The sequence below is a fragment of the Neophocaena asiaeorientalis genome, unplaced genomic scaffold (assembly GCF_003031525.2).
Source record: "Neophocaena asiaeorientalis asiaeorientalis breed wild unplaced genomic scaffold, Neophocaena_asiaeorientalis_V1.1 scaffold151, whole genome shotgun sequence".
NCBI classification, from domain to species: domain Eukaryota; kingdom Metazoa; phylum Chordata; class Mammalia; order Artiodactyla; family Phocoenidae; genus Neophocaena; species Neophocaena asiaeorientalis.
Window position 1 is genome coordinate 1 of NW_020175490.1, and position 10,835 is coordinate 10,835.

The 10,835-nt window shown below is 35.6% G+C and overlaps 1 protein-coding gene across 1 annotated transcript; it reads right to left on the bottom strand.

Annotated features, from left to right (window-relative positions):
- Positions 1 to 6,325: 6,325 nt before the first annotated feature.
- LOC112415737 (macrophage metalloelastase-like) lies at positions 6,326 to 8,091 on the bottom strand (the record flags this gene model as incomplete). Its single annotated transcript, XM_024768897.1, is given in 4 exon segments — positions 6,326 to 6,451; positions 6,545 to 6,693; positions 7,227 to 7,474; positions 7,987 to 8,091. Coding segments are annotated over 4 exon segments (628 nt in total), but the record flags the coding sequence as incomplete, so codon positions are not given.
- Positions 8,092 to 10,835: the final 2,744 nt, after the last annotated feature.

A 10,835-nucleotide genomic window follows, 5' to 3' on the forward strand; every position in this document is an offset into this window, starting at 1 on the left:
CCTAGGCTAACTTTGTTGGACTTATGAACAAGTTGGACTTATGAACGCACTCTCGGAATGGAACTCGTTAGTATGTAAGGGGAATTACTGTAGATGTTTAGTTGATTTTGTTGGTGATGGAAAGCCATGTTTCTACAAAATACATTCAATTAAATTTTTTACATTTCAATAAAATTTTGTATTTTTACTCTAGAAAATTTAAAATATAAAAAAAGTTAGAGGAAAATAAATCATTTACATTCAAGCTGCTAGGAGAAAAACACTATTAACACTTTACTGTACTTTTGATTTTTTAATACCTGTGTATACATTTTTACATCATGCTGATCATGGAAAATTTATAAAATGTTATCTATTTTTTTCCACAAAACTGAATCTCATCAGCCAAAAATAAGTACTAATAAGGTGATATATTCCCTCTGCATTATAAAATAAAACATGTTGCCTATGGGTTTTTTAAAATGTACATTTTTCATGGTTGAAATAAGATCATATATGCTAATTTTTATGTCTGTTTTCCACAGAAACATTCAAACATTTTAGTTGGAATGTGAACTACAGTAGAAATAGGGAATTGAGAACAGATAATACTTGCACATGGAATGACTATCTTTTTCATTTATAAAAGCCTAATGACTCAGATCACTCAACAGGAGTGGTAAATGTGTTGAAATCCATCATTCAAATTCCTTGGCAATGACAATGGCCATTATGTGACTCCAGGCAACTCTGATTTTATGGAAAGAAGGAGAGCATTTTGTAATATTCTTGGCATAATTATTTCAATTTTGCAAACAAAGTTTTTAGTGGTACTCCAATGGGCAGTATATTTCATCTGATTGTAGGATATAAAATGTTGCTTGAGAAACACTTTTTCTCATATGATGATTAGAGTAGAAGCAGAAGAGAAATAAGTGTGAGAAGCAGCATGGACCAAGCATAACCCCATACTGCCAAATCCACCTAAGTCACCTTTCAGTTAGAAAACTGCAAACAAACCGAGAAAAGATAGCTCTGTTAAACTTTTTAGAGCCTGAACTATGCATTCTGGAATTGTTCATTTTGAGTCAGTTGGCAATTGTATGTCTTTATGTAATTTTCCAAGGGTGGTTCAGGAGAAATTTACTGATTCTACCATATCTGAGCATCTCTTTTGTTAACCTCTCTTATGGAAGATATCTTGGATGGGTATGCAACTCTACGGTCACAATTTCTTTTCTCTCTTCCAGAATCAACAACCATCCGATAGAGATGTGGCTTCAGTGTTTTCTCATTCATAGAAAAATAAATGTCCTTGTCTCTGATCAGACATTTGAGGAAAAAAATATATTTCTAGTTCTTTCAAATGACCATAAGTTCCTGAGATTTCATATGATAAACATAGATAAGGAATCTTTTGTTTTATCCAATATAGTTTCCCTGTCCTTATAAACAGTGGGAAAATGTATTCTAAAACGGCAACTTTGTTTTCAATGTTATAACTTCTTTTTTTCCTTGCATTTTATGTGCTATAGTACAAGTTTGGGAAAGACTACTTCAGTGGCTACTAGCCAGCGTCTTCTTTTTTTAAAGAACTATTAAATATACATATATATAATTTTCTAATTATATATAGTTTTGTGTTTTACATTTAGGTCTGTGATTCATTTTGAGCTAATTTTTGTGAAGAGTGTAAGACTGTATCTCAATTCAGTTTTTTCCATGTGCATGTCCAGTTGTCCCAGCACCATTTGTTGAAAATACTATCTTTGCTCCATTGCATTGCCTTTGATCCTTTGTCAAAGATCAGTTGACTATATTTATGTGAATCTATATCTGGGCTCTCTATTCTATTTCATTGATCTATTTGTCTATTCTTTTGCCCATACTGCACTGAGTTGATTACTGTAGCAAATTGTTCTCCTTCAACACAGTGTTGGCTATTCTGATCTTCTGCCTCTCCATATAAACTTTAGTATTAGTTTGTTATACCCAAAAAATAACTTGCTGGGATTTTGATTGAGGCCATTTGTTTTCTTAGACTGAAAATTTTCCCATTTAATGTTTTTTGTAAGATAAGTGAAAACATTGGAACCTTGCTTCTATGAGATTTATCTGGCAGTAGTGATTGAGGTGGATTAGAATAAAAATAAGGTAAAGTTGACTGGTTTATTATAATTATCTAAGTGAGCTGTAAGGGGAATCTGAAGGATTGCAGATATAAGTAAAAAGAATTGAGAATGGAAAGAGATGACACAGACAGAAAAGGGACAGGAAGGATTAAAAAGGCATGGATGCCAATAATCTTGCAAAATGGGAAGAATTGAAACTAGCTCATCTACAGTTGAGATTGAGTTCCTTTCTTTGTGACTTGGCAGGTCTCTCCCTGGTGTGGAAAAAAACAAAGACCAACCAAATGCGACCAAGTAATTGCTATTTATCCAGAACTTGCTGTAGCAAGGGAGTCAAGCCACCAAAACGTGTGTTTTCGCAGAGACTCAAAGCAGATAGACACATGGGAAACATTACAGTGGGGAAAAGGGAACGTTTTGTGTATATCCTGATTGAAAGCTATTGATCTGGGGATGCTGTAGGTGGGCTAACTAGAAGTGCGTATCCTGTGAAATTGGTTAGAAAATCCAATTGGATCCTCAGTTGGTAATGAGACAAAAATAAGCCCATCAGTTTCTCAGAAAATCTTAGCCATTTTAGATTGATTGTCACAGAAGTTATTGTTTAGCATCCTGAATTGTCACTAGAGATATCATTCTAGCTTCCTGCACTTACAACAAACTGGCTTCCTGGGTTGTTTATTGAAGATAAGGAGATTGGTTCCCTGGGCAAGTTGCTACAGGTTGTGGGTCAAAGTTCTATTTTTATATATAGTACAATCATTGTCTGTTTGTCTATTCAGTCTCTCACTGGAAAAGTCTCTACTCCATGCCTTATGCACCTCTGAAATAGATGAAAGTTTGGGGTATTTACACTTGGCTGAATTAATTTTTCTTTTGTTATCCATATATTTTTTGCTTAAATTCTGGAATTTATAAGTGCTTTATTCTGAGGGTTAGGTCAAATATCTGTAACCATTGATATTCATTGCCCTGACAAATCTGTGTAATGATCCCAGGCACTGCTTTGCCATGGCTGAGACACTTCACCTTCTTATGAGTCATGATTTGTTAATGTTGACACATATTTTTGGATGGGTCATATTATGTAGGAAGGACAAAATGAAATTGTATTGTATAACTAAATTAGAGTTGGATATGTACCAAGGCACAGCTAACTCACATAAACCTAGAGAGCAGGTGTTGATGTGCCAGCTTACTCTCCATTATTAGAATAATGGAAAAAAAGATTCTGAACTTTCATTATTTTATATACTTTTAGGTAACTAGTGTCTCTTACTCTTCTCAGAGTGTGTAGTATTGTCAAACAGGTATGTATCAGAACTCTCTTTCAAGAAAGGAGAAAGCCACTATATATTGATTATCTACTATGAACCCAGCATGTTATATTATGTGTAATCTTTACACCCACATTACAAGGTAAATATCAGTATCCTCAGTTCACAGATGAAAAAATGGAGTTCAGAAAAGTTAAAACATTTGTTCAAGTTCACATACACAGTGAGTAGCAGAGATAATGCACATGTTGTTCAGTCAAAACCTATAAATCAAATAGAAACAAGAGTTTGTAATGTCTTCAGACTAAATTCAATCTCTGCATTTCATTTATTTATAACACCGTCTTAGCCTGGACCTAACCCTTTCCAAAAATTTTCTCTCTCAAATATTCATATTTTCAAAAACTAAATACTGGATATGTCTATTATCCCAGCGTATGTCTCGTAGTCTTCAATATTAGGGCCTCCTATCATGAATTTCTGACGTTCTGACTTCCCTCTCCTCTTTCTAAGTCCAGTCTTTCCTGTCAATTATCTTTCACTTGTGCTGTCCATATGCAACCCAGTTAGGACAAATGTCTATGAGCAGTGATTATGTGTTATTGAGATTAAAAAATCCAAAGTATCCTCAGTCAGCAAGGTTGGTCAAAGCTCCAATTCCAGAAAACATTAGTAAAAATCTTGCTAGCCATGAATTCCTAAGTGCTCATTAAAAAATCCAACTCTAAGGTTCTAAGCATAAACACACAATTCAGTACCTTTGTGGCCCCAAACACGTTTCACAATCCTTCCTTCCTCTGAAAATCATATTTTATGCAATTATAAGATTGCAACATACTGTTCCAAGTCATGAGTTTAGAGGAAAAGTGGAAAAACTTCTCAAATTTCCACCCTTACTTATATTCACATCTCCCTCAAGATATTTTATTGTCAATTTGACTGCTCCATAAAAGCACAGAATTAGAGTAAGATTTTTTGCTGTTGATAATTTATTAACTCTTTTATCTTGCCCCTAATAGTTGAGCCAAATTGTATCAGATCATGCTCCTTATTAGTTGAAAGACTATCAGTCAATAGAGTCAAAGTGGGATAGTAGAAACAGCTTGAGTTTGGGTGAAACAGTCCTCAGTTAGAATCTTAATATGGACTTACTAGGTCTGTGACACCAAATAAATTATTTACCTTCTCTGTGTCCTTTTTTCTTTATTCTTAAAATAGCAATAAAAATGTCTATCCCACCCCTGCCCACCCGTGGGCTGACACCAGCCCAGAGGGCCCATGGACCCCAGCTTGTGCAGCTAGCTCCACAGGGACATGGTTCCACCCTCTAGCAGGCCCACAGCCACTGCATGAGACAGGACCTAGCAGCCATTTTGGCCAGCTCCACCTTCCAGTGTGCACACTGTAGTTGGGCCAGCCACAAAAGAAGGGGGCACACAACTCAATTAGGGCACACTTCTACAGCATATAGCTTTAATAACCAGAGGGGAACATATTGCTGACCCCCATAGGACATGCCCTATATAACACCACTTTTCCAAGATCTGGAAATTCAACTGACCTACCTAATACATAGAAGTAAACACAAAGAAATAGGCAAAATGAGGAGACAGAGGAAAATGTTCCAAACAAAGTAACAATATCTTTTAAAAAGTGAAGATAAGCTATCTATCCATTAAAGAGTTCTAGGCAATGGTCATAAAATGTTCACTAAACTCGAAAGAAGAATGGATGAAAACAGTATGAATTTCAACAAAGAATTAGAAAATAAAAAACAAACAGAGCTGAAGAATACAATAACTGAAATTTTAAAATATGATAGAAGGAATCAACGGTAGATTAGTTGAGACTAACCAGAATAAGTTTCTCCTGTCAGATGAAGAGATTACAAACCCCAAATACTCTTAGATAAAATTTAGACAAATTTAACATCTCTACTAAGGATTTGAGGCTCAGCAAGGACCTAATCCTACATCATTTGTCTTTTGATAATGAAAAAGTTCACTTCTCAATCAAGGATTTCATAAGCTTAGGCCATGTGTCAGACTAAAACAAATAGCCTTTCTGGTCTATAAAAATATCTCCATCCAATGTATGCAATATCAACAAGAGAGGGGGGAATGCTAAGTAGAACATATTCTTGATGACTTTCTCTTCATTTACTTTCCACATGAGTCAGTCATATAATCTAGAATTTCTAATAGAAAGATTAGGAAGGCTTCTGATATGATGGTTTGAATTTTCTGGTGGATAGTGACTTCTCTAAATAACAGGGGATACTAGTTACCCTCATCCCCTGTCTGGGATGGGTGATGAATTATAGCTCCTCTGTAAATACACACAGGTATTTACATTGATCTTTAAAAAGATCATTGCTAAATGATCAATTGTGTATTCTGAAAATTTTATCCCAGAATCACAAGAGACTACGTGACCTTATAAACTTGTGTTTCTTTATAAGGATCTCTAAATTCTCTATAATATAATTTCATCTTTATGTGTCACTATGAATCTAAGAGATTGTCAGCATACAATGAATCATGAAAATGATCACCTCTATCCTAGGATTGTTGGCATACACAGAATTAGTATCTGTGTTTGCTCAAGTTTATGGATTGTACTGCCAAAAACTGATTCCCTAAATAATGGCTTTTTTCTTTCCATACTATGGTTCTTAAGGTTCCTGAATTTATACTAATAAATTAATTTGTCTTCATAGATTCTTAGAACTGACCTTTAAAATAATCTAGTCCAATATGCTCCATTTATAGACAGTGAAATTGAAACAGTGTTAAATTTTTATTTAGTGGCAAAAATTTTAATCAGAAGAAGTTTTCCTATCTTATAATCCTTTCTTAGAATGTAGCCTTTCAAAAACAAGATATAACTTAGAATTTGTTAGGATTTTCCTATTGTTTTGGGGTTTGGGGAAACTACATTTGTAGCTTTTAGTCCAGATTTCAGCCTCATCAAAATGTGCATCTCCTCCAATACCAGGTCCAGGTCCAAGAGCATGGGTTAAGATTCCCCCTCTGTCATCAAAAGAACTGAAGTCTCCATGTGCTTATTAAAAGAAAAATAAAAGAAAATGAGTACATCTATACATGCTATAGGTCATGCCAAATGAAACAGATGAGGTAAGTCCAAGTTCTCTACCTCCAAATGCAAATTGTGTCATGATGTCAGCCTTGCCTGCATTAATCTTTCTGAATTTCAGTGGGGTCACATCACTCCATACTTGAAAATCTTTCTGGAAGGCATAGTCAACATCCTCAGGCTTCATGTCAGGAGTGTAGTTGCTAATTCTTTACCAGCAGAACAAAAGAAACAAAAATACATGGAAACCATGTGTTAATTTTGTCTTATTACAATACTTCATTTCTGCTAACATCATTTGAGAATGAAGTGTTTCATAAATCAATAGACCAGATGAGAAAAACTTGCTTCATTAGCTACAGAAATATGTATCCTTGGACACCTTAGTCCTTAAACAGAATCTAACTTGATTTCTACTCATTTATGATTTACAGGTCATCATTATGAAGGATTTACATTTGTAGAAGCTTATGCTTTTTGCCCCTGCTCCCAGACTTCTGCATTTATTCATCTAAGTAGTCTATAAAATTTTCTCTTGCCTCTTATTTATCATAGATTCAGCTTTATTCTCCTTTTATTTACAGCCTTTCTACTCTGCTCTGGACTTACAAGCCCAACAAATCCATTGAGTGAACAATCCTCCCTCTAGAGACACTATTACACAGGAATAGTGTTAACAATTGAGGGAGGCTTCCTGTAGACCTGGGAGAAATTAGAAAAATACTTGGCTATGATGTTATACCTGTAGGTGATAAAACGGTTCTTCTAGACTGGCCTCCCTGGCATTACTCTGAAATTATGAACACCGGGGACTCCACATCGAGGTCTGTGCATCATGTCCAGAGTAGATGTGTCCAGTTGCCCAGTCACTTTTAGCCCCAAGAACTGCTGCATTTCCTGGATTTTATCTTCTATGAAGTTCCTATTGACTTTCATTTTTGTCATTGGAGTTGTTTTCATCTCAAGGCTATAAAAGTTTACCAAATACCTCTGGAAAAAATATATTTATTAATACATTATTTTATGTGGAAATGTTTCTGTTGGCGCTCTGTGTTTATAACTCAAATGCACACTGATGCTTTTTTAAGGCAAGGGTTTTGGCCATTTGGGAGAGTTACTCAGTTTTCTTCCTGAATCTCTCACATATATAGATGTCATTAAACTTTCGCTTAATTTTTCTCCTGTTAATCTGTCTCATGTCAATTTAATTTTTAGACCAGCCAGAAGAATCTAGAAAAGTAGAGGAAAATTTCTTCTTCCCAGACATTTTTTTCTTACATACCTCTTTGGCAAAAATAAATAAGTAGGTAAATAAATACATACATATATAAATGAATAAATAAATAAATAAAAATAAAACAACAACATCAAAAAACCATACTAAAAGCAAATAGCCTCCGGAAGCAGTTTTCAACTAGTACTTTTAAAGATAAAACTGGTTAATGCAATAAATGTTAAAGACAAAAATCAGGCTAGATAAATTCTATAGTGTCAATACTTACCTGAGCAAATACCACATCATTTTCTTCAGAGCTTGAATAGTCAGTCAGGGGAGCAGCTCCAGAAGCAGTGGCCTGCAGAACCAGTATCAATAAAAGGAACTTCATTCTACACCTCTTCTGAAGAGCTTAACCCAATTTATCCTGTTCCTTTTCAGTACAGGTTCCTTAAATGTCTCTCTTTATATAGCTCTTAGGCCAGGCTCTGTAAATACGAAATCCATTGCATGACTCACAGTTGATATCATCCTTTGATTTATCTCAAAAAAATACAAGCACATGTATGACCTTATTCTACAACCAACAGTGGGTCAGTTAATATCTAACCCATCAATGGGTCAATTAGCATCAAACTCATCCCTCACTCAGACAACTCAGAGTATATTTCTTCAAAATAAATAAGCCACAACTTCCATCTACCTTATAGAATAAACCATTATATGAGAAATATTAAGCACATAAAATATGAAAATAACTTAAAAATACATTTTTAGGAAGTTCAGGATCTGAACTTTCACTATAATACTTTCCTTATATTTATTATAAGTGAAATAAGTTTTTAAAAAAACTAAATCTAAGAAGTTAGATAAAGTTCTTTTGTTAGAATAGAAAAATACTCTCTAAGCTGAATTTAGCTCCCTAGAGAACTGTAATATAGAGATTCCCTGTTTAGAAAGGAAAAGTTTATAACAGCATGATGTTTTATGTTTGTTCTCTGTATTGTGGAGGCTTAGATCCTGTTTCTATAATTTGAGATCTTCAGGCATCTAAATTGAGGCCTAATCCCAAATGCATAGCTGGGTAGAGAGATTCCAGAGGCAAATTTCCTTTCCTCCTTCATGTTGGTAGCATGAAGGTCAACACTTCAACTTTGGGAGGTAGCAAAATTTGCCTCTGGAATCTATCTGCCTCCCAATCAGCTCAGCCTCCTCCCTAATGGTCCGATTAACACAGAATCTGTCTTTCAGTCAATAGAGAATGTTTGAAGACTGAAAGCATTTAAGACTCAAGGAATAAATTACAAAGACAGAAATGCAAGCAATAGAGCTCCCTTCTGATTCTATGTGAAGAGTCTGGGGGGGCGGTGCACAAAACAGTGTGTTATGATTCAGTCATTACTCTGACCCACCTTCAAGGCCTGGGAAATGCTGGCTGCTCCCCAGGATTTTCCTGAGGCTGGGGCTCCAAGGTGAATGATTTCCTTCTTAAGTAGGAAGGAAAGGGGGTCGTCTGCATTGCACCTGGTATCTACCTCCATACTCTGCCTTTTTCAAGCTCTGTGATTTAACCTCTAGGATTTTTAGGTATTTCATTTGAAAATGGGAATGATAACTTTTACTTCCTCATACTTTTATGATGATTAAATGAAGTGATGTGTAATAAGTACAGCACATATTACAGGTGCTCATTAATATTTATTCTTTTCCCCTTGGCCTCAAAGGACAACGTCATGCACTGTAAGTTTGCAACCAGATGTGACTCTAGGATTTATGAAGAGGAAGATAATATAGAAGAATTGTAAGGTAATCCTTTCAAATATTGAATTTAACTAGAGAATTATAAGAGGAGTATGACAGTTTGGCTATAAATCATGGAAAATGGGATTTATTAGAAAATATGGGAGGGGTTGGTTCTCCAACAGCAGAACAATGCCCAGTGAGAACAGGGACAGTCAGTGTTGCCCTCCACTGTATACCTTGTGCCTAAAACTACCTTAAACTTAGTAGGTGCTCAATAAATATATGTGAATGAATCTAGTTGGAGAATAGGGCCTAAAGACATCAGTAGTAAACTTCCTTTATGGGAGCAATCATTACACAAAAGATTGTGCTCCTAAACCTCTCTGAAAGCATACAGAACTGTTCTTATCCACAACAGGAAAGAATCTGGTTCTTGGAAGACTTTCAAGCAGTCTAGAAAGTATAGGATGTAAGATGCGTGGTTAAAGCTTCCCAAGATACAAAGGAAGTGAAAGAATGTCCTCATTGTCAGGTTGCTAAAAATAGAAAGTGACACCCCAATTTTAACGGTCTCTGGGTCTTTGCTTATCAAATGTCTCAAATGGGTAATTTGGGTCCCTTTGGGCAGAGAACATTGCAGTCAGTGGTCGTAAATTGAGGGTCTAGGGTCAAGTTGATCTGCTTTAGAATCTTAGCTCCATCACTTTATGACCTTGAGCAATCATTGTCATCTCTTTAAGACTTAATTTCTTCATTTGTAAAATTGGAACAATAATAGCAGCTATCTCAAGAGTTGTTATAAGAATTACAGGGGAATTTATATAGTCTAGTGGGGAAATTATATAGCCTAGTGCCTGACACACCTTAAAGATTCAGTGATTTGGTATCTTCCTTCCTTTACTGCACTCTTATGTAAGACATTTAAAAGAGGCTGGTAATGAGGATGAGAAAGGGAGATCAGCTACATGCCCAGACCAAGCTCCTGTGGTAGAAGGAGCTACAATAAGATTATGATCTAGGCCCAGGATAGAAGCCGAGTCCCATCAGAGACATGGCTTCCAGGGGACACACTGAGTGAAGTGATAATCAAGGGGTCATTGGCAATGCTTTAGGTGAAAACGAGCATATCTATGAAAGTGCAGAAAGTAGCCTAGATCAGAGTTTCTCACAAGGGAGGACTTGCACTGAGTTTCCTTATTAAAAGGCAGATTTTATAACCCAAATCTTCCAAAAGTATCTAAAGCTCTATTATATTGTTTCCTTCTTGACAAACACTGGCACATTCTAAGTTATAGCCCTGATTTAATCACTTTCAGCTGGTTGTTGTCATGCTTGAGGTACAGAGGCAAATCAAAACATGGTCATCAGTAAGGACCAAGAAGGAGAAATGTT